Source organism: Cydia fagiglandana, chromosome Z (assembly GCF_963556715.1).
Source record: "Cydia fagiglandana chromosome Z, ilCydFagi1.1, whole genome shotgun sequence".
NCBI lineage: Eukaryota > Metazoa > Arthropoda > Insecta > Lepidoptera > Tortricidae > Cydia > Cydia fagiglandana.
The window spans coordinates 28,094,106-28,117,306 of NC_085959.1; the positions used below are offsets into that span (position 1 = coordinate 28,094,106).

General features: G+C 37.4%; 3 protein-coding genes across 3 annotated transcripts; 1 reads left to right on the plus strand and 2 right to left on the minus strand.

Moving 5' to 3' along the window:
• Positions 1 to 297: 297 nt before the first annotated feature.
• On the minus strand, positions 298 to 1,932 carry LOC134679239 (steroid receptor RNA activator 1). Its single transcript, XM_063538126.1, has 3 exons — positions 1,782 to 1,932; positions 1,282 to 1,701; positions 298 to 998 (listed from the first exon to the last, which is right to left on the minus strand). Exons 1-3 carry the CDS (start codon positions 1,807 to 1,809, stop codon positions 844 to 846), a joined length of 603 nt encoding a protein of 200 aa, XP_063394196.1. The 5' UTR covers positions 1,810 to 1,932; the 3' UTR covers positions 298 to 843.
• A 2,807-nt stretch (positions 1,933 to 4,739) lies between these two features.
• Positions 4,740 to 7,332, plus strand: LOC134679238 (stromal cell-derived factor 2). Its single transcript, XM_063538125.1, has 4 exons — positions 4,740 to 4,901; positions 5,046 to 5,241; positions 5,326 to 5,550; positions 6,078 to 7,332. Exons 1-4 carry the CDS (start codon positions 4,826 to 4,828, stop codon positions 6,247 to 6,249), a joined length of 669 nt encoding a protein of 222 aa, XP_063394195.1. The 5' UTR covers positions 4,740 to 4,825; the 3' UTR covers positions 6,250 to 7,332.
• Positions 7,333 to 11,520: 4,188 nt separating this feature from the next.
• Positions 11,521 to 21,050, minus strand: LOC134678293 (serine/threonine-protein kinase polo). Its single transcript, XM_063536783.1, has 10 exons — positions 20,833 to 21,050; positions 19,346 to 19,570; positions 17,669 to 17,873; positions 17,146 to 17,338; positions 15,726 to 15,952; positions 15,322 to 15,437; positions 14,843 to 15,024; positions 13,782 to 13,915; positions 12,430 to 12,542; positions 11,521 to 12,084 (listed from the first exon to the last, which is right to left on the minus strand). Exons 1-10 carry the CDS (start codon positions 20,929 to 20,931, stop codon positions 11,872 to 11,874), a joined length of 1,707 nt encoding a protein of 568 aa, XP_063392853.1. The 5' UTR covers positions 20,932 to 21,050; the 3' UTR covers positions 11,521 to 11,871.
• Positions 21,051 to 23,201: the final 2,151 nt, after the last annotated feature.

Consider the following 23,201-nt stretch of genomic DNA (forward strand, 5'->3'; position numbering starts at 1 on the left):
GCACCCGAGCCGCATACATCGCCATTTAGTAGATCGGTACTACTTACAGGACTAGCGTGTCTTATATTAGTAACTCAAGTTTTAAGTCTTGGCCAGTTGTGTAAGTCTCTGATAACCCTACTGTGTTCTTGTGCGGTGTCGGCATGCATTTACGCCAGCATCAAAGGCGTCGGTCCACTGTTACTTATTACACTGTGGTATTAACATTTAGTGATTCTTTTTACATTTTAAAATCTCTGGGCACTTCCTTGAAAAGAAAAATATGGTTTTGGTGGGGTTTTGTTAATAACAAACTGGTTTATGATTCAACAATTATATTGCATATCAATTAAAATATAAACAATCTTTATTATACTTAATATGTATCTATATAAAACCATAACAAACAACAGTGGCGGATTTGCCTTAAGGCGGGGTCTAGGGCAGCAGTCTATATACTCTATTGATGGGTGCTGAAAATACTCTATACTCTGGGTCTATATGATGGGGCGGCTAGTAGTTGAGTAAGACAGCAAATCCGCTACTGATGAACATGGCTATGTAATCCTTCGAATTTTTGAATTCTGGAGATCGAAAGTTTGCCTTGACTTTTTAAGTTACAGTAAAACCGCCCAACTAGAAGCCCGTAGGCTCCCAACTCTTAACATGTAAATATTATTTGAATGTCACAATTCTGACGCAAAATATTTTGATAATTAAGGATGAATAAACTCAAGGTACGAACAAAAAGATTGGTTATGATACATGATTTTGTGTTAAATTTGTGGACTGGCTTATAGTTGCGGTGGTTTTACGGTTCATTTAGTGCTATGCCACTCTTTCTTTTACATAATGGCACAGATGTCACTCTTTGTCTATAGAGAGCAGCTCAGATCGAGCTATGGAATGATGAATTAGTTGTTTGACTCCCGGCATCCAGGTGCCCACTTTGCTCACTTCATTCACCATCAGAGCTTTGTGGATGTCATCTGCTTTTTTAGGCTCATCATCCCGTAGAGCTGTAAAATAAATTGCATTTATTTTTGTACAAGTGAAGCACAGCAGTATATAATATATATTAGTAAAACTTTGAACTAGTGGTTGTAAACAACTAATGATATGAATACAAGAATCAAAAGTGACAATGGTACTTTCAAGTAATCAAGTCAAGATCAGCATAATGATTAATGAATACCTTAAAATATAGTAACACCAAATCAAACATGAATAAAACAAATTAAAAAACAGGGCAGGGCAGTTTCATCTGTGCGGGAAAAGGTTAGTTACCAATAATGATATTACCATGGGCAAGCTCCTTCATTTGAGCTTGTACTTCTAGATTCAATTTTCCATCCATCCACATTAGTTCCATTACATCTAACCTTCTTCTTATATCATGTGCTTTGGCTCCCAGCTCACTGCTGCTTTCTAATAACTCTAGTAGGAGAGTCTTCACCTCCACTAGAACACTTTCACTATTAATGCTTATGTCAGAGTTACTGGGCGTGTCTCTCTGAGTTAGACTTGGTGGAACCGGTGGGGTGGGCGCACCGGATGGCATGGGTGGCAAGTTGACGGGGGGTGCACTTGCAGGGCTAGTGTTAGCCCCTGACAAGGGAAAGGCAACTCTTTTGTTCAAAAAGTTACGAGGTCGTATCGGAGGCGTTTGTTGACTATTAAAGGAGATCTTTGGTGGATCATTCCATCCAGGGTCAAATGACACTGAAATGAAATTAAAAAAAAATAATTAAATTACCACCAATAGTTATTACAACGAATAGCTATAACCAAATTTTATGTACCTCTGCCGTCGTTGATGGAATTATCCATTGTTGCAATCTTTCGTGTTGTTAAAAATGTGGTATTGAGATGAAGAATGCAGCAGTGCCTAGCAGTAAGAAGGATAAAGGAAAAGAAAGCAAATTTCACGGCTGCACGTATTGTACAAGTTCGTTCAAGAATAAAACAATAATGGCAATAGTAAAAATATACACAATGCATTGTCAAAATTCAAGTCCTTATCTTATCTGTGGTAGTGCACGCAAAAGGACGTCAGTGGCCTATTTTATAAAGCTACAAGTTACAATTTACAAGCGGAAGTCTCTTTCTAACCCTATGTGTTAGAACGAGACTTCCGCTTGTAAATTGTAACTTGTAGCTTTATAAAATAGGCCACAGGTGGTGCGATAGTGTGTTACGGCCATAATAATTGCTCGGAGCAATGCTGAGCCAACGGTGCCGAGTTCGACCGAAATCAGAAGTGTCTCCTCCACGTCTCCTCACTGCCGGCGTTCCGTGTGACCGGATAGATCATGACCCCTAAAAAATAAAGGCAATTTGATCAGAAAAGAATCTTTGTGCCCACACTACCTGATTTGATAAGACAATTTAATCAGATTGGCGAAAAATTGTTCCTGTCTCGACTGGCCTTAAATCTATGCTTCGTATCAAAGAGTAAAGTAAGTATAATAGGTAAAGAGAGCCCTCTTGATGCATTTTATGGAAACTCATTTGAAAGCGCCATCTCTGATTTTCCCCCGAAACTAAGTATGTATGTGTGCGTGTACAACTACATATGCATCCATACGTGTACTTTCGTCCCACATAATATTAGGTCTACTTGGTCGGTTTAAAAGTCCATTTTTTGATTGGTTTCTTGTAACAAATAACTGTAATTGTTTACAAGAAGTCAAACAAAAAATGTACTTGTAAACCGCCCAAGTAGACCTAATAATATTATGTAGAAAAGGTTTTAAAGAGTGGAATATAACAGAAACATAATAGTAAGTAATAGTAAAGTATTTTATTGCCTTCAATTTGGTATATACAGACAGTACCTATTAATAGCAGGAATCTACCGCTTGCAGTTTCTGACTCTATATCCATTGTCTAAGCAGGTACCTCCATAATATGCGCTCCAGTTACTCCCACGACGTGTCTTTAGCGGAATCAAGACGCACGATTTTTTGCAGAATGTCATAGAACATGTTTGTCGTGACCAAAATTAAAATTGCACTATTATAGTTTCGAACTTATACACAGGTCCTTTTCATCGCTATTTGCAGTGAGCGCTAACGATGGAATTTTTCATTTTTCGTTCGAGAATATCGAAACCTCCCGGCATTTTCTTGAGCACTATTAAAAATTTTAAACCTCCAGGTGTTGTAATATTGGGAGGCTAATTTCCCTATTTTCGTATTTAATACTTGCTCCATTTTTACTCGGTTACACTTTCAAATTAATAGAGAATAATTATCTTATATAATTTGTTTACGACATTTATTTTGGTCTGACAAGTAAACAACAGTTGCTAAGTAACCAACATTATAAATAAAGAAAGGTCTTGACAAACTAGGTATGTAACCTTCTCAATGTTGTATTCATGCCTTAAAATTGTATCAATTTTATAGTGACACATCTAATGACGAAGTTTGCATAATCGGAAGTCTGCTTTACGCAATTTTTCTTTCTTTCTAAATTGACGCCATCATCCGCCATCTTTACTGACGTTAACTATGTTCCGAGTGTCCCCCCCCTGCTTCGTATTGCGTGGAGTCTTTTGATTTGCTGGCAACACGAGCAGTGACAGTGACATACATTTCATGTCATTGTTCCATATTAAAAAAAAACCAGCCGACGGCACGGCACACCCAGCCCATCGACACCCCATACTTTGATAAATTATGAAAGCCCCTTGTTACCAACATTGAGGCATAGAAATAATCTTATCGAATTAAAATGACTGCTGTTGCATTTTGGTGGCACATACCATACTTGCTTTTAACATAGACGTATTATACTTACTTTTCTTTAGGTTGGTATGATTGGTAGTAAAACGTCAAACGTCATTTGAATTGTCGTGAACGTGAAAATACGTGGTTATTTTTTATTGTAATTGGTAAAATAACTTTAGCTATTATTTAAATGGGGGCCAAATCTTTAAGTAAATGTGAAGTTTGTAGTGGGTGTGTAAGAAGACTAACTACTGACGCATTTTTGGCCAAATTTCCAACTTGATCCGAACAGGTCGGTAAACTGATGTTTGTATGCAATATTTTCATTTTTTACTTTGAGTCGTTAACAGTTACTAATTTAATTAGTTTTAGTCGTGTACAATCCATGATTAAAACGAAAATATTTTGTGAATAAAGTATTTTTAAGTAAAAAACTAAGTAACCTATGACACGAATAGTGTACGACCAATTTTATCGATAATCTCTTTATTTCAGATGTCGATTATGGGCAAAGCTGAGGAAAAGGAAATGAGGATTTGGCGTATTTATTTACCTATTCAAAAGCTGAATGGAAACAAGTTAATTTGTGGAAATCATTCTCCATCCAGTGCCTTCAATAAAAAGGGACCAGATTAAAAAAGAATGCGCGCGAATTCAGCATATTGTAATATGCCTACTTGAATAATAAACTATGTTATTTTTATCATGTAAAATAAAATTGTTTATATATATATAATGTTATTTTATTTTATTAATAGGTAGTACAGTAGGTAAATACAGCAGCACGTATCGCACATTTATCGATATCGATAAACAGTAGGTACTGGAAGTGTCGAGCCCTAGCGTTTGTTTTTTTTTGTGTTGGTAGTATTGTGTGGTTTTTCTTTTTTTAACAATTATGGCCTGGATGCGAGATCTTTAAGCCTGTATTTGGTGTGTTGGGATATGTACGTTCATAATTCGGTTCGAGGATTGTTCGAGAGTGCCGACTCTTAAAACGTAGTGATTATATGCTCTTTGGGCACACCAAATCCACAAATCGGTCGTGACTCGTGAACTTCTGCTTATTATTTTTAAGATCCTTAATAACTGAACATATATACAAATACATAATGATTCTGTACAAGATTTCAAACGTATTAGCGTTATCAATATTGTGGATTCTTCTCATAATTCAAGTAACAGAAGGTACGTTAAATATTAAAGTTGATATTATGATTATCAGTGCCGCTGGTCGAACTGGGAATTACGTGGCCTTATCGTATGGGAGGATATTAGTTCGAAAAGCGGTTCACACCTACAATAAACTTTTGTGTAATGTGTCTAATACAGGTTCTAAAGCAGAGTTTGTTACGTGCGGCACCATACTAAAAATAATGAATGTGGATTTGCGTCTGAGGCTGCATTCGCATGATGTGAAGTACGGCTCGGGCTCCGGCCAGCAATCCGTCACCGCTGTCGACGCCGCGGACGACTACAACAGTCACTGGCTGGTTCGCGCTCCCATGGGCGAGACGTGTAAAAGAGGGTATAAAAATGATAAACAAGTCTTTTCTATTTTTTTTCTTTCGTTAAACCAATATAAGTAAATACCTGATATACCATTTTGCAGAGAGCCTATTAAGTGCAACTCCAACATCCGTCTCCATCATGTATCCACTAAGAAGAATCTCCACTCACACTATTTCTCATCTCCATTGTCTGGCAACCAAGAGGTGTCTTGCTACGGCGACGATGGCGGCGAAGGAGACAGCGGCGATCACTGGACTGTGGTCTGCAACAATGACTACTGGAGAAGAGACACCCCAATTAAGTTGAGACATGTTGACACTGCTGCGTAAGTCACTTAATTAATTATAAATATGTTTCTTTATTATTAACAGGTTGTCTACCATTACCAAAAATTCCAACTTTCATAATTCGAAGACAAATCACATTTGTCAAAACTGCAATCTAATTTTAACCTTAAATTGGAATGCTAAAGTTGACACTTTATTGGTGCATATGTGGTCCATTCAATCATACTACTGTGAAATCCCGATAATCCGGTACTTTGAGGGTGGTATACTCAGTAATCTGGAACTAATATTAAGTTACAAATGATCATTCTATGTCCTATATTACTATGGGCGCTTACATTTTCGCCCTTCAATCTCTTTATAAATGGCTAAGTTCCAGATGTTTCACATGTTGACACAAGTTCCAGATGTTGACACAATGTTTCACAACTCTCTTTCCACACAGACTCTAGACAAATTCATTTTTCAGTAAAAAAGGGTTATCCTTAAGGGTAAAAAGGGTTGCATTTAAAGAAACTATCAATGCCCAGTGTGAAGTATTGAATAGTGAAATTATTTGTTACAGGTTTTTGGCTGGTTCAGGACGCACATTTGGTCGGCCCATCAGTGGACAGGGTGAGATTGTGGGTGTCACTTCACAGTATGGGGCTTATACTGACTGGCAGGCTAAAGAGGGCTTGTTTGTTCATCCTAGTGACCCACTACCCATGCAGCACGCAATCCACACAGAATTATAATGTCAGGCCCAATCATATTTAGGTTTTTGCCAGATTGACTAAATATGAATATTGTGTACACTCCCCTAATTTATAAATCATTCATAAGTTTATACTACACTACCTCCTCCAAAACTGAAAACAAAAGTTAAGCTAATTACAATTGCTTACCTTTAAAAGCTATAACTATGCAGATATTTCTGCTACAACTATTGGTCGGTTTAGTGCTAGTTTACTTGACAAACAATACTGTATTCTTTGGTACTAACTATCCTTCATAAAATAAACATTATTAAACTTTCAGAGGTTAAGCGTGTATTAAGTATATTCAACATCAAATATGTTAAGACTCTCAACAATTTGTCTATGTAACACAGCAATACCTATTAAGTAAGTACATCATTTGTCCATTAAATCAGATATATGACGTGATCTTTACCCAGTACTAAAGAGATAGTTCCAAAGTGCATTATTTATAATAATTATAAATGTAACCTTCATTGGTTTCAAACAGGTCCTCAGACAATGACAGTGCAGCGGATAAGTTAATACCTATCACTCACTGTAATTCAAATATTATTGTTGTGCACGGTATGCTTTACTAGTCTGTACTGTACCAATATGAGGTGCACAGTATACGCACTTGAGGTGCACAGTATACGCACTTGCTAAATCGGTGTATTCCCTTCATGGGATAGATGGGAATGATTTATATGAATGCATCTATGTCTAGCGGGGATAAATGGGAATACGCCACCGGAAATAAGTTAACTGAGGTATGTAAAGAGATCTAGTAGGAAAGCATATTAATACAAAGGATACTTACTACTCAAGAATTTGGTCCTGGATAGTTTTTAACCTGGATGAAATGCCTGTCACAAGAATAGAGTTCCTGTTTCTTTTAATTTCAAGCTCATTCCAAAATAATCGGTAACATAAGGTTTATGTGATACTTATTTCTAAGTTGTGGTTAATTCTTAGACCATTAATTGTATGCTGTTTTGATTTTCAATTTTATAAAGACGTTTTGCTACGAAACTTAATCCAGTTTCAGTGATGGAATTGTAATAAAAAATAAATAAACGATATAGGTACGTAGTAAAATTTTCTTTCATTTTAACCCCCGACGGACTGAAGAGGCTGTTTTGTATGCACATATGAATATTACCTATATATTATCTCCATAACGGCTTGCCAGGTTGAGATTTTCGTATAAAGTAGCTGTGTTTCTTTGATAGGTTCGAACACACTAGTGTGGCGCAATTAGTAAATACTCGTAGTGTAGGGGGTGTTTACATTTTGAGTTATCCAAGTTGGAATATTATCCATACTTCAGAAAAAAAACCGGCCAAGTGCGAGTCACTCATGGACGTAGGGTTCCGTACCATTACGCAAAAAACGGATAAAAAAAAATCACGTAGTATGGGAGCCCCACTTAAATATTTTTATATTCTGTTTTTAGTATTTGTTGTAGCGGCAAAAGCAATATGTCATCTGTGAAGATTTCAACTGCCTAGCTATCACTGTTCATAACATAAGATACACTAGATACAGCCTGGTGACAGACAGACAGCGGAGTTTTAGTAATAGGGTCCCGTTTTTACCCTTACAGATGTCGTAAACCACATTACGCAAACATTAAACCATGAAATGAACAGGCGCTTGAAGGAGACGGGGCCACGAACGAAAGTGTGTTCGACATGGCATAAGCATAATGGCCTGGTTTCCTGCGTAGACACGCACGCATGGAATTATGTTACCCAGATACATTGAACTATTATTACTAAGTATATAACCAGCACAGAGAATCAGTATATTGCGCCACGAGTTGTTGTTTTGTCAACCGTACATACATAGAAGCGGAGCGTGAATCTCGCGACCTAAACGCGTAAGCGCCATGAATTTCACGGCGCTTCCGACGTTTTGTGCGCGCGGTACAGGTTGGGATTGCGACAATTTCATTGTTTGGTATGGTTTCTCTTTATAAATAATAACTCAATGCCCATATAGCAAGGGCAAGGTAATTTTCAGTTGTTTCGGTTCCATGTAGTCACCACTGGTGCCACTGGGTTCTAGTTAAATTGGACATTCCATAGCGTAAGTATGTTTAGTTAGGACCATAAATGGCGTAGCAATCGCGGAGCGAGTTAGTACATACGTAGGTCAGATTTTGTTCCAGGTTTTTCGCGCTGGGCACTATACCTCGTTTTTTTTTGCATTAGAAAAAAGGTAAACAATCTTGATGTGTCTTTTAATTGAAAAACACATTTTAAAAATAAGTTACTAAAATATCTAACAATTATGAATCTAATACGATCATTTATATTCTTCTGCTCTCATAAGTAATAGTTTTTAGTTTTTAAAAAGCATTTTTCAATTAAAAGACGTCAAGATCGCTTACCTTCTTGCAAGTTCTTTCTAATGCTAAAAAAAACGAACTATAGTTATGGGCCATCACAGTATATCGCGCTTGCTCCTCGGTTTATGTTGTGCTGGATGCGCGGTGGTTGTGATGTATGGAGTTATATGCGCTGCGTTTCTTGCGTACCTAGCGTGCCTATAAGCCTAGGGGCACTCCACAAGTGATGTGCCACCTGACATAAATTCCATATATGTATACAATTATTTAACAGACTAAATGAATTAACCGGATCGACCATTGCCAAAGTGGAGCATAATTGTAGTTAACGGTTTTTAACTGAGGCGGCTGGTAAGAAGTTATTGTGCTCAGCTAAGGAATGGAGGCTTGGCTGCATGAAGCCGATTTGTATTATTATAGCCTGCGGCACCTACCGCTAGGTTTTGGAGTGCCTAAAGGGCCAAAGGATAAATAAATTAAACACATTTTTATATTATAGTATAATGTATAGAAATGTTAGTTCAAGTATATTAGGCATTTTCCTGGCTAGGGTACAATAAAATACAAAAACAAATAAACGGCCAAAAGTAAACGTACCGTTATAGTCAGCCCAGTGACAGATTAGCAGGAATACTTACTTTATGTATGCTCGGGGATGTATTATTACTTAGTCCACTGGGGGCTTACTTTATATAGGTCCGAATAGATAATGGGATATATGCTACTGGAGTGTATTGGGTAAAAAAAGTTCAGTAGGTACAATTATAACATTTGCGTGTTTTTTGTTACTTAGACCATTTTACTATATACTACACCATACATGCACTTAGTTGGTACATATTGATATTCTCAGTGTGTAGCCTTTAATATTTGGTTTTAATTCGGTATTTATTGCAATTGCACCATTCCTGCAATTTTCATGGATTGCGGTTGCCCTCAATGAGAAAGAGGTGTGTCGTAACTTAAATATAAATATCGGTAACACATATCTATAAAAACAAGTCATAAACCACAAGTGGCAAAAATACTAAGGAAGAAAACAATTGTCTCCGGAAGTGAAACACACCTACATCGATTCCTCTTCGTCATAATAATTAAATAAATTGTAAATTTCATCAAAATTAAACGAAAATGGTGTCTTTTTTACCAACCCTAGCCTAAATTAGCATTATCCTTTCCTTCTTAATCATCGATTTACAAATTTTTTGTTGGTTGCCCGACATCCTGCATAATAAGCTAGGTACGTTCCTTGTTCAACACAAAGTATAGAAAAGTAATGTAACTAAATAATACACGGAAAACAATTATTTCATATATGCGCATGATCATATTACGTTTATTCTAAAATCAAACAAGTCACTTTCAGGCCCTTTGATTGTCATTGATCAAAAGTGACTTCTGCGTTTGTTTATTTTTTCTCAGATGCAGTAGAAACTGAGTGATTCAACGGCTGCAGTAGTCTTATAAGGACCACTAGATTGGCTACAGGGATTACTTATAAGGCGCATTGGTATAACTTCGAAGTAGGGTAATTTTGATATACCAACCTAATGGTTAATATCTACTATTTGAACCAGAAGCAACACTTGTGCTGCTGCGACGCTTACCAAGGCATCCTTTTAACTGTTGCCAAAATAGAAAGTACTTTTAAGTTTAGTAGATATTTTGCAATTATAATAATCATCTCGCATTCGAAGTTACTGAAATGCTCCTTATCTGTAGGTATATAAAGAGGCCAGCTAATTTCATGTCATTATTATCTTGTGATAAGACAGTATTGTTTTATAACATTAAAAAAAGACGTTCTCCATTTTTGTATGTTCCTTCAGGATCGATTATAATATTGTTTTTAAACTCCGTAAATCCGCATGCGGCTCGTGAGCGGCAGTTTGCCGACCCCAATATTTCAGTTAATCTATGGCGACTACAATCGTTAGTAGGCAAGAACAAAGCGTTCAGAAAAGTTAGCGATTTTAACGTTTTAGCCGTTTCTACCTTTAGCTTTTTATATGGGAAATGGGGAGTAACTACATCTTTGTAAGATATCAATATTTTGGTAAAAAATAACTAAGTATAATATATTATATACGATGGCAATAATTTTAGTTTAGATCTGAGAGTAAAGTTAAAGAGAACAACGATAGTAAAGTATCTCATCGAGAGAAGAATCCATTCGTCCATTGCAGTAGCCATGGTCTAAAAATGTTTAGTTATCACGAAGCTACCCCTGACGTACCTACATGTCCAGCCACCACATTTCATAACTTAGGTGTATATATATCGGTAGTAGGTCCCTATATCAGTAATTAAGTAGAGCCATAATATCCAGTCGCAACACGTCCGTAACGATACTACGATTTGATTAGGCAAGATTTTGTGAGATTGATTCTAAAATGCAAAAGGTTTAAATATGTAAGCGAGCTGAGGGAGGGTCGATCCCTTGATTTCAAGTGAAACCAAACGTATGTTACTTATTCGATTAATCAATATTTTAGTAACATTTATTTCAGCTTTCATTTAATTTTTTTTTTGGATGGCATAAAAATTAGAAAGATATTCTTTGTTCGTGAGAGTAAATTTCAAAATCGAAAGGGGTGATCAACTCTCCCAAGGTTTCTCTAGTCTAGAACGTAAGTTATGAACTAATCAAAATAAATCGAAAACTGAATTTGACAAGAAAATTTACAATCCAAGTAGAGAAAGGGACAATATGCGAAAAGGGTAATTATTCAAACCAGACATAATCTCAAGGAGAATTTTTTGTACGTGCATGAGAGAACGCGTTGGGTATAGGTAAAAGGTACTGTCCTAGATGGACATTTAATTTTCATTACGATGTGTATATTTAGCGTCGATGCATGGAAAGCCAATAAACAAACACCAGGGCTTTTTAGACTGTACTTTTTAACAGCTACAAACCTATTTATTTCGTTCAATACTTAATCAACATCGCCTAAATATAACATAAATACTGGGCACAAAACAAGACAGAAATTATTTCTAAGGAACTTGCCATATAGAAAGCAAATTAACATAAATAGCTAACAAATTAATACCATGCAACAATCATAAGAAAACAATAATTTGTTGGTAGTGAAATTGATTTTATAAGAAAATATTTCAAGTGGTTAAAAACAATATCATAAACGAATGCTTCGAAAGCCATTAACATAATCATGTTGCGGATATGGCTCAAATAGTTCCCAAGGAGAAAAGGCCCGCTCGTCAGTGACGGTCAATAGAGTGCTAGCTGCCCACGGCGGGGCGGGCGCCGGCGGCGGCGTCTAACTGAACGACATCACCGGGGTCATCGCCATGCCGAGCACAGAGTTTAATTTATCTAGAGCATACGCGAGGTTGTTGTACAGCTTCTGGTCGCAGCCGTACTTCTCGATGGTGCTGAAGCGGAATGTTCGGAAGTTCTTCTCTACGTCTATGTACGTCACGGCTTGCATCAGCGGGCACAGTATTATCTTTGTGTGGTCTTGGAAGTTTATCTAAAATATAAAATATTTTATATTTAGAAAGGGTCTGTTGCTTAAACCAACATGACGAGTTGTGTACCAGATTTGAGTGTTTGTGAGCAATGTTGGTCAAATGCGATTCAGACACCTTTAACCAGTGAATTTAATTACCACCAACTCGATCTGGTACCTAACTAAAGGGATATTTTTGCACTACCAATCTGAGTTAGTGGTAACTACCGGGTATTATTTTCCCTGTTGTTACCACTGGTAAAAGGTGGAGAAAAAAATTCCAGTTATGCCTGGTAACCACTTGGTGGTAACTAGTGGAAACCCAAGCTACGTGTGTACAATTAAGTAGGTAGTGCGTGAGGTTACCTGCAGAGTGCCGTTGGTGAGGTACATGATGACGGCCAGCGTGGAGCGGAACCACTGGTGCAGATGCGGCAGCCGCGACAGCCCGTCGCTCTCGCGCACCACCGCCGACGCGCCTGAACAACAACAATAAACTAATTTATCATTTATCTGCTTATATTAAAATTTAAGATTTATTTGTTTTTTAACTAACACGATATGGATGCTTTATCTGAAATAAAGAAATTGAATTATATGAGTTACATGCCTTATGTTGTTGGAAATTTAAATTGTTTCCTTCTAGTTCATTGTAATTGTCTAATATCCAACGTTTTTTTTTTTAAATTCCAGACAGTTAAAATCCGCACATGTAAATTTTTTATGACTATACTAAGACTCCGCTGTCTGTCTGTCACCAGGCTGTAACTCATGAACCGGGATAGCCAGGCAGTTGAAATTTTCACTCATGACGTATTTCTGTTGGCGCTATAACGACAAATACTAAAAACAAAATAAAGTAAATATTTAAGTGGTGTTCCCATACAAGAAACGTGATTTTTGGTGTAATGGTACGGAACCCTTCGTGCGCGCTGCGCGAGTCCGACTCTCACTTGGCCGGTTTTTTTAGTTAAGTCAGGTCTAGTTGCACTCAACCACACCCCGGACACTGGCGATCAAATGTATGAAACAAACGCGTTCCTACGCGCACAGCTAAGCTCGTGTAGGTGAACGCATACTATGCGTGTGTGAGTGAGATAAGACGTGCGAGGGTTCTCGCCATTTTGTTGTCAAGTTCGATGACCTCAGTGACTCGAAAACTCATTGCACGAATTATTAATAAATAAGAATCGTATTATGCTGTGAGGTGGGTATCTAAGCTCGATTTTTACAATAGTTTCCTATTTTGAATCAGTATAAACGAAGTAACAAAATTTTTGTAAGGAAATCAGGCCACCAAAATATTACGTAAGTTGAAAACATGATTTTTTTGTTCATATAGATATTGTGTTGTTTTCAGTGTAATCTGATAGGTTTTGTAAATATTTGTTTAATATTTGAATATTTTACGTGGCCTCCGCACTGCGCATCGCGTCGTCGGGTCCTTGGTAGCCGGTAACTGTGAGGTAACCGAGAGCGGGTGGACGGCACTTTCAACGGGAGGCAGGGAGTGTCCATACTGTACGTTAGTACTCTTTATTATACTGTGACTCAACAGTCTATAATAGTAATAAACCTTTAAAATATGGTTGTACGAGACATTTGGTAGTTTTCTGCTGTTATTCAGTCCGTTAACTATATCTATATCTATCTACTAGTTCGTGCAACAGGATCTTAATGGACATCTTATCTCAAGGTAAGTTTTAATCATTACATACCTGCTTTCATGAGGTAATCACTCATGTATCTCCTGAAGTAACTCAGAAGCTTCATTTTCTTAGCGAGTTCAGGCGGGTAGTCATCCATGGTCAAATAAATTTCTTGACCTTCGCGAGTGATGAAGTGTACATTTCTGTCAAATCAAATTGTGATACCTTCATTACAAGTAACTTAACATATGCAAATTAGTATTATTTTTGTCTTTCCATGCACTATTGGCAATTGCACATCTAAATGGTGAGCTTGAAAACATCGTATTTCCTATTCTTAAGACATTTAACATAATCCATCAAGACAATGAGATGTCAATATATATGCACGGTGCCCGGGAAGAAAGTAATACATGTTATATGAACTTATAGTTCGTTTTTTTAGTATTAGAAATAAGGTAAACAATCTTGATGAGTATTTAGATTGAAAAACACATTTTAAAAATAAGTTACGGCAAATATATAACAATTATGAATCTAATACGATAATTTATATTCTTCTGCTTTCATAATAGTTATTGGTTTTTAAAAAGCGTTTTTTAATTAAAAGACATGTCAAGATCGCTTACCTTCTTTAAAGTTCTTTCTAATGCTAAAAAAACGAGAATAGGGTGAATTATGCTTTTTAAATTCTTCCATGCATAATTGCATAGAGGCCTGCGCAAGTCATCGGAGCGCTGATAAGATCACCGAGGAGGATTTACTACGCGCAGTACACAAAAACGAGGTAAAATCCCCCCGACAACCCGCGAGCGCCCGCCAGCGTCACGCCGGCAGCTGGCGCTCCATGGAACATTTATACAGGATACATTTATAACGACAAATTCATCGCATTCACCGTGTATAGATATCGAGTGTATATTAGGTATCGAGTTGCAAATAAGAGTATTTTGTGTGGGACTGTACTGTTGTACACTTGCTAGATAAGACGTCTTCTATCCACAGCTAGGGACAGCCTACGAAAATAGGTAGGGTTGGTGTGATAGATAACGTACGCAGAATGTAAATGTAAGTTCGTAAATAGCAATCAACGATAATGCATGCTATAAGACAGTAGAATAGTGTCTTACACTCCGTTGGCGAGCATGACGATCTTGCTGGTGTCGTTGAACATGACGCCGACGGACTCGTCGCACAGCTGGTAGCCGAAGCCGTACTTGTCGCTGTAGTCCACCCACTTGCTGATCCACACGAGCGGCTGCGCGGCCGGGTCGCTTAGCTCGTCAGTCAGAACTTGTCGCCGGTTCTTAAGCTGTAACCATATCATATGCTCATTACAGTACACATGTATTTATTTTATGGTTTTTATAGGAAAATCTAACGATGCAGGCGGAGGCGGAGCGGTTGTGTGGAACGAAGTTACTTACAATATAAAAAGCAATAAAAGTTCTTCCTCGTCTGACATCGGGCCGCCAACTACCAACGCCCGCCTATCCGTAGCCGAAGGTGACTTACAACGCGGTTGCAACGCGGGTCCGAGATCAAAAGGCGTTCGATCCGCTGACCGCGCTCAATGTGACCTCACCGCCTTGCTTTTTTGAATACATACCTTACTAGAGAGCAATTTCACGAGCTGTTCTCGTAGAGACAATAGGTGCTGTCGGTTGGATTGAGGCTCCGCAAGTCCATTAGGTACAGAGATCTTTTCATCGCGACGTCCATCCTCTGTAAAACGTAAAAAAAAAAACACTGAAAGCTAATTTGTATATTAGGTACCTACTTGTCATAGACAAAATGATGACAGTAACATTATGGTGACGAAATGTTAAGATGGAATACATGAGAGTCTAAGTTCCCACTGAAAAGTGGTTAACAGGCGTCTACTCAGGACGAAACGCCTCGAAAAATTGCCGCGTGTACACAGACCGACCGGAGTCTCGCGGCAATTTCCTTGCGAGACGACTCGTTAAGAGCGGATCCGTCCAATTAGCGCATAGTTAGTGTGGGGTTTACCATTAGAATTGATTTCATGTAGCGGACGGCGCTGGAGCGCGAGTTTCTCGAGCTGGTCAGTGCGCGGCGCGGTGGTGAGGCAGGAGAGCGGCAGCGCGGCGGGCATGATGCCCGACGTGAAGAACTGGTGCTGCAGCAGCTTGTCCACGGAGGGGCGCTTCAGCGGGTCCTCCTGCAGCTGCATCACGATCATCTCCACCGCCGGCTTGCGCAGCGACGACGGGATTCTGCAAACGATACATAATGCATCTCTGTCCACCACTAGCTACTCTACTCACCCTACCTCGTTCCGCGGCTTACGTGCCAGCTACACTATTATTATTTAAAGTAATGCGCGTAAAATATTAAAACATGAAACATTTTTACTATTACTAAAATGGTAAGTTCAAGGCACTGCGGATCTCATATGATATGACTAAGTACGTTAGTGAAACCTACAGTAACATAGGCTGTGTTATGTACAAACACCAATGCCGTACAATTAATCATGAACGCACATATCTCAGATGATGTCAAATATTCAGTTTGGTTAATAATTTCTTAAGGTGCTTCTAGACACTACACTTCCTGCAATATGTAGTTGACAACTATTTACTTTTCTTGCACATAGTGCTAGAGTGTGATGGACTTAGATTTGCCACTCACAGAAAGCACTAAAACATAACTTTTGATAGACAGCTTTTTGGACTATTTATATATAATTTAAATTAATATTTTGTTTAAACTATGAATTTGTTCAGTTTTAAAAATCGTTGCCTCTATATTTTTCTAATAATTTTAAATGTTCTTCCAGTTTCCTAGATTTTTCGGAACAAAACTCGCCGAACTATGTAGACAATGTAGACATAATGACATTAGACAAGAAAACATCCCCAGTGAAATAGTTTCTCCAGACATCCAGATATATAGTTATTTCACATTACAAGTTGTATAAAAAATGCAAAACTATGAATACATGGATAATATAAAAATGAGCGGTTATAAATAGCTGACGAAACATGTGTTTTGAGCGAACAACACGAACACTGAGGGTCGTGAGCGGCCACCACCGTGCAGGGTACCACCTGAGGCGATGGTTGAGCGTATTGTCTTCGACCAGCGCCCGCGCCAGGCGCGCGTGCGCGGCGCGCCAGCTGCCCGCGCCGCACGCGACCACGGCGCGGTATATGCTCTCGCTATTGTGAACAACACAATGACACTGCGTTTATAATTAACGGTCACAAATTCTTAAACCGAAATTGATCTATTAATTTATATGACATGGTAGCATCGAATATAAGTACTAGTACTATATTACTGATTAGTGCCTGCATCACCATCATCATGACTCTGCTTTTGTCGGTGGAGTAATCGCCACATTAATAACTAATAAACTTTTATTTGAAACTCATTAACTTTATTTAAGTAGTTTATTCTGTACCTGTATTCACATTCTTTTATTCTCTTGTAGGTATCCTTCAGAGAGGAGGTCTCGAAGGGGGGTTTACCAACGAGCAATGTGTACATGATACAACCCAAGCTCCAAATGTCCACTTCCAGAGAGTGCCCTTTCCTAGTCAGTATCTCTGGTGCAATGTAGTTAGGTGTTCCACAAACAGTCTGCTTTCTCTCTCCTGAAAAGCGTCGATTTCTTTAATATGATCTTTATATTTGAATCTTAGATGAACTAGTTTATTTTATAATTTGGCTTAGTGATTTAGTTCATATTCAATAAAAATTGCTGTTGTGTAAAAATTATGACTAATGAAATATTTATGTCAGTACTGAACTGCAGCTGATGCAGCTATTTCACAGTGTAAGGAAATGCCAATTGAACTTATCTGAGCATTTACGTAATTAAATGTTAAAAGAAGCCGGTGCAATGTTGGATAACGTTGGTGAACGTTAGATATATGTAATAAATTCATAAATTTGCAAGGTTGATTTGTACTTAAATGGCTTACCATCAAATTCAATTCTAGAGGCGAGTCCAAAGTCGCCGATCTTGACGTGCAGCTCATCATTGAGGAACAGGTTCCCCAGCTTGAGGTCGCGGTGGATGATGCGGTGGCTGTGCAGGTATCGCACGCCCTCAAGTATCTGGTGCATGAAGAACCGAGTCTCTGGCTCCGTGATCGCTTTTCGTCGCTTGTGGAGCTCCATCATGGACTGCCAACCAACATTACGTCATAAAACATTGTCTGCATAAACAACCGTGGGCTGGCTAAAGTTTATTTAACCATATGACTGTAATTATCTAGACTTATAGAAGATTTACAATGATATCAAGAAAAAAGTAAAGTTAAGGCACATAATCCCACTCCTGGGGGTTAGGTACGACGGTTTAGGTTTAGAACGCATATGTGCGCGTGTGTTTTTCTTCTGTACAATAAACATTGAATAAAAAATCTGAGTTTACAAATATTTTTGTCAGAACCTTTTTACAAAGGAACAACAAATGTATGAAATCTGATACCTGCACTCAAATAACTAAAAATAAATAGTAATCAGCGATTCAGTTGCAACTAGGGGAAAAAATGCTTTATGTTATTGTAGGTAATAGTATTTCAAAACTTATTTAAGTAGCATTTTTATGAAAAAAAAATCAAAATTGTGGATTTACTGAGATATCCATCTAATCCATACAAACATTTCTATTAGTTCCCACAGTGTGGCAATGTAATCACCAATCATTGATAATAACAATAATACTGGCATCAGCTTTTTATTATTCGCTTAGCAAAACATTGTATATAAGCATTTCTCGCTGTGCATTTTACATATATGTGTTGTGGAAATAGGTTTTTGCCTGGTGGTTCTTCATCTTTTTTTTTCATAATCAGTTCCTCCATTTCATAGGTGTAGAGTTTTATTATGAATTAAATTTTTATTATTCTGATTTATTTCCATGTTTTCCACATAGCAAAATTATCATTAGTAGAGGTATACCCAGAAAATATGTGTGCATGGTTTTCAATAAAATATTGTATTGAGCTATCTGTGTGCAATCATGTAGCTATAAAGTATTGACACACATTAAACATGTAACCAACAATAAATAAATAGTATAAATATTATAGGTAGTAATTTTACACAGATCAACCTAGTCCCACAGCAAGCTCAATAAGATTTCTGTTGTGGGTACTAAACGACAATATACATAATATATATACATATATAAATACATATACATAGAAAACAACCATAACTCAGGAACAAATATTTGTGATGAACACACAAATAAATGCCCTTACCAGGATTCAAACCCGGGCCTCCTGTTTCAAAGGCAGGGTCACTACTGACTAGGCTAGGAGGCCGTTTATAATACTGAATGGTTGCATATTACAAAAGAAGACAATAAAGATATTACCAGGACCAGCACCAGGCCATCTAGGCCATGTGCTTGGAACAGGCCTGCTCTAATTGTATCCTCGTAAGTTCCCGCATAGTTGTAGAAGTACAAATTAAATTCGAGTTATGAACTCATATAATAGAAATAAAAGAAAGTTCCTCATTCATAAGCGCGAAAATAGTGACTTGGGTCTCACTATGAGTTAGTTTGCACTTATGTTACTTCACATACATTTTTAAGTCAATTTATCAAACATCTAATAAATAATTCAAAATATATTTTGACTCACCCGCCTTTTACACAGCTCTAGCACTATGTAAATATTAGAAACATCTTCAAAGAAGCTGTGGAAGCCTACAACATGCTTGTGGGACAGTGAGCGGTGGATGGATATCTCCTGAGCCATCTTCTCTTTGTGACTTGATTTTGTCATCATGGACTTGGGTACTATCTTGCCTGCAAACACTTCTTTTGTACCAGTATGCTGGATCTCGTAGCATTTTGCAAAACCTCCCTAAAATAGGACAATGTTGAAGTTTCAATTTACATACTTACAATTTAATGATGAACTATCTAAAATGCTTAAAATGTGTATTAAACCATTTACTGCATATGGGCCAATTGCACAGAATAAATAATAGTACTAGGTACAGAAGACTCACTCCCTAACAAAACGCGTCTGTCACGATCAGCACAGATATGGCCGCTAGGTGGTGACAGTGCCACGCGCGGCTTATGGCAAACCCCAAAATTGGGGTCGAACGGATGTACTTTTAGCTACCTGTAGCAAAGCGACGAAATCGCAGAGTGAGCCACGCCTGCCTATGGGGCCATATATGACAGAATATAATATTCAACTCTAATGACCTTTATTACAGTTCATAATTCATAATTTATTGCATAATAATCATGTGGTACAAGACAGATATTACATTAGGGTAAGTTCTCACATGAACCCTGTGTACATAATTTAAAATAAACACATTTTGATACTTATGTCCAGTTCAAATTTAATTAAACAAATATTTTTTACTACAAGCTGGAAGGGGTTGAAATAGTTTGGTTACATAAAATCAGGAGTAAATACAATGGTGGACATTAACAGGCCAGAAGAAAATTAGGACAGAAATACTTGAACTTTTGAAATTTATTCAATTTATATGAATAAAAGTTTATTCACAGGAACATATTATTATGGTACATTACTGTAATGTTATAAAATTTACATTGTTGACCTTTAATGTGTTCTGATATGACAAGGCAAAGCCATGTATGGGAATATCAATTGTGTGCATGCAATGTCTTATGTACTAAGCATATTATGCTACTATACTTAACCATAACAGACAAACAGTTATGGAAAAACAAATACCACCAAGTAAACAAAGTTAGCCAATAACTGGAAGAAATCGTAATTTAGTTTAAATTATTTACTTAACTGCATTACTACACATTTACAACATTGATAAATTTATATATAGCTGATGCAGCCTTTCCATATTCGTGTTTTACCCTATTTGTTTTCAACTTGTAATTATTATGCTAATTGTTTTTAACTTATATTATAAAATTAATGATATTATAATCAGTACGCTTATTTTAAATGCATCGTTTCAGAGTTAGATTTTTTGTAGATTTTAGAGACCTACAAACGAATTACACCATATGTAATTAATTTACCGTAAATGGTATAAATAAATGTACTACGTAAATGGACTACGGGGGTATGCGTTAACAAGATATGTTTAACTTTTATAGAAATATATCCGTACTTACTTTCCCAAAGAAGCGTAATCTTTGATAGCTGCAGTTCCTGGTTTTGTCAATAATAATATCGGGAATGGTTTTCTTATCATCTTCTGCATTAGACGACATTTTAAACTGCGTAAAAATTATACACTAATAACGAATAAAGAAAGAAATACTCTAAATTATACACAAAGAATCCGTTTGAAAGCGACCGACTGTTGAGCAGATAATGACTGTTGCAATAAAAATTTAAATTGGAACGGCTTTGTGGTTGCTCCAATCATAGACACACATTTCCTACCAAATGATACCAGTGTACAAAATTTAAAATTTATTGAAAAATAAAGTTTTGTTATAATTGTTATAAATGTGAAATCCTAAACAGTTATTGATTAAAAAAAAGTGTTTCTTCTATATCTATTATCACCTTGAAGGATATAACCAACGGAGACGCCATGTCTAAAATTTTCGGTACAAAATAGTCTGCCGTTTTTTGCGGGGGAGGGGCACATCAAATGTATAGAGGTACGTCATGTCAGATAAACGTCAGTCCATACATATGGTTGACCATTGGCCGCCTATTTTCGACAGAGGGGAACGCCTGTTAATGGCGGCTCCATTGTTAATTACTCCGAGATTATCACATTACAATTAGAATTGATTGTAACCTTTTTAATAAAATAACTCCCATATACGCAACTAAGAATATTTTAAAATCTACCATTCTACCACAGAATAAATTTACGGTCCGAATTGCAAGCATTTATATAGGCTGGCCCAGGCGCATGGTTTCCTGATCATCATCCGATTTGGGAAACGGAATGCACACTTTTCATACTAAATGATTGTACAGTACAGGCGCACGCATTCTGTATTTTTCTGAAAGGGGATAAATGCATGTCGACCTAGACAATCGCTTGCGCTACGACGACGAAACCCTTTGTGTCTCTCTATCACTCTTCTCTATTAGTGCGACAGTGACAGTTGCGTTTCGTTCGCTTTAGCGATTGGCATGTTGTCTACGGGGCCTAACGTTCAAAAAATACCTGTGCATTGAATAGTACATTACGATACAAGTGCGAAAAGTAGGAAAATCGCACGTGCATTGTACAACGTTTTACAGTACATATATGGTACTTTAAATTTTTGACATAGGCCCGTATTGTCTTTATAATCCCATTCATTCATGCGGTCATTCAAATTCCATTATATAAACAAGTTTTGACACAATTCTAGGGATTGACAGGGGCGCTATTTGCTAAATTCTTCGATCGGCGAACCCATGGCCAACCCCATTATCTCAAACCGTTGTTTACAAAAGCTACCAATTTTATTACTAAGTTGGCAACTTTGAAGCACTTCATAAAGCATTTAACCAATGACAAGTGGACCTTCGCCCAATGTTGCCAGTAAAATCGTATAGAAATTTTACCATTCCTTGTCATGATAGTTATAGATGGTCAAGCAAATCTTGTTAGTAGAAAAAGGCGCGAAATTCAAATTTTGTATGGGATGATATTCTTTCGCGCCTACATTTTTCAAATATTTGTCGCCTTTTTCTTCTGACGAAATCTGCTTGACCCAGTATATATATTCTAGTTATTAAGCAATCGAGGGAGGAAACATGGAGTGACCAGAGTGACCGGTTTCGGCGCCTTCGACGGTGTATTCTGGCGCACTGTCAAACTTCTATGAAATTATGACGTTAAGTAACACTTCCACTGCGTGGAAGATCGATCAAATCCGTTGCAGACTTTTATAGCGACTATAGCAGGATGGCGCCTAAAATGTGTCCAATTTTTGTTATTTAATGGATTTTTATGCCCTGGATGCAAGCCCTTTGAACCAAATCCAACCGAAAAAACTGGACAAGTGCGAGTCGGTCTCGCCCGCCGTAGAAAAAGGCGCGTTATTCAAATTTTCTATGGGACGATAACCCTTCGCGCCTACATTTTATAAATTTGCCGCCTTTTTTCTACTGACAAGATTTCATAATAAGATTAGATAATCTGTAATTTTATTAGCGTAGTTAAGTTTAATTTCAACCGTCCGGTTATCACGGTTCATGAGACACAGTTTGGTGACAGGCAGACGGACACACAAACGGACGGAAACCTTTGACAGTTGCCAACTAGTTGCCAACGAGATAAAAACATGGGTAAAAAAAGAATATTTTGTATTGTATATTATTATTTATTTTATTAGGTAGGTATACGTACACTCTCTAGATTCCGAATATCTTACCCCCAAAAAAAGGTACATTTAAATTTTAAAGTGCTTTAGGGTGGTATTCCACCTGTCCCATTTCTTTGTCCAAAGGCAGTGCGTCTCACTCTCTTATAAAAAAATCAAAATCAAAATCAAAATCAAAATGTGATACGCAACGCAATACACAT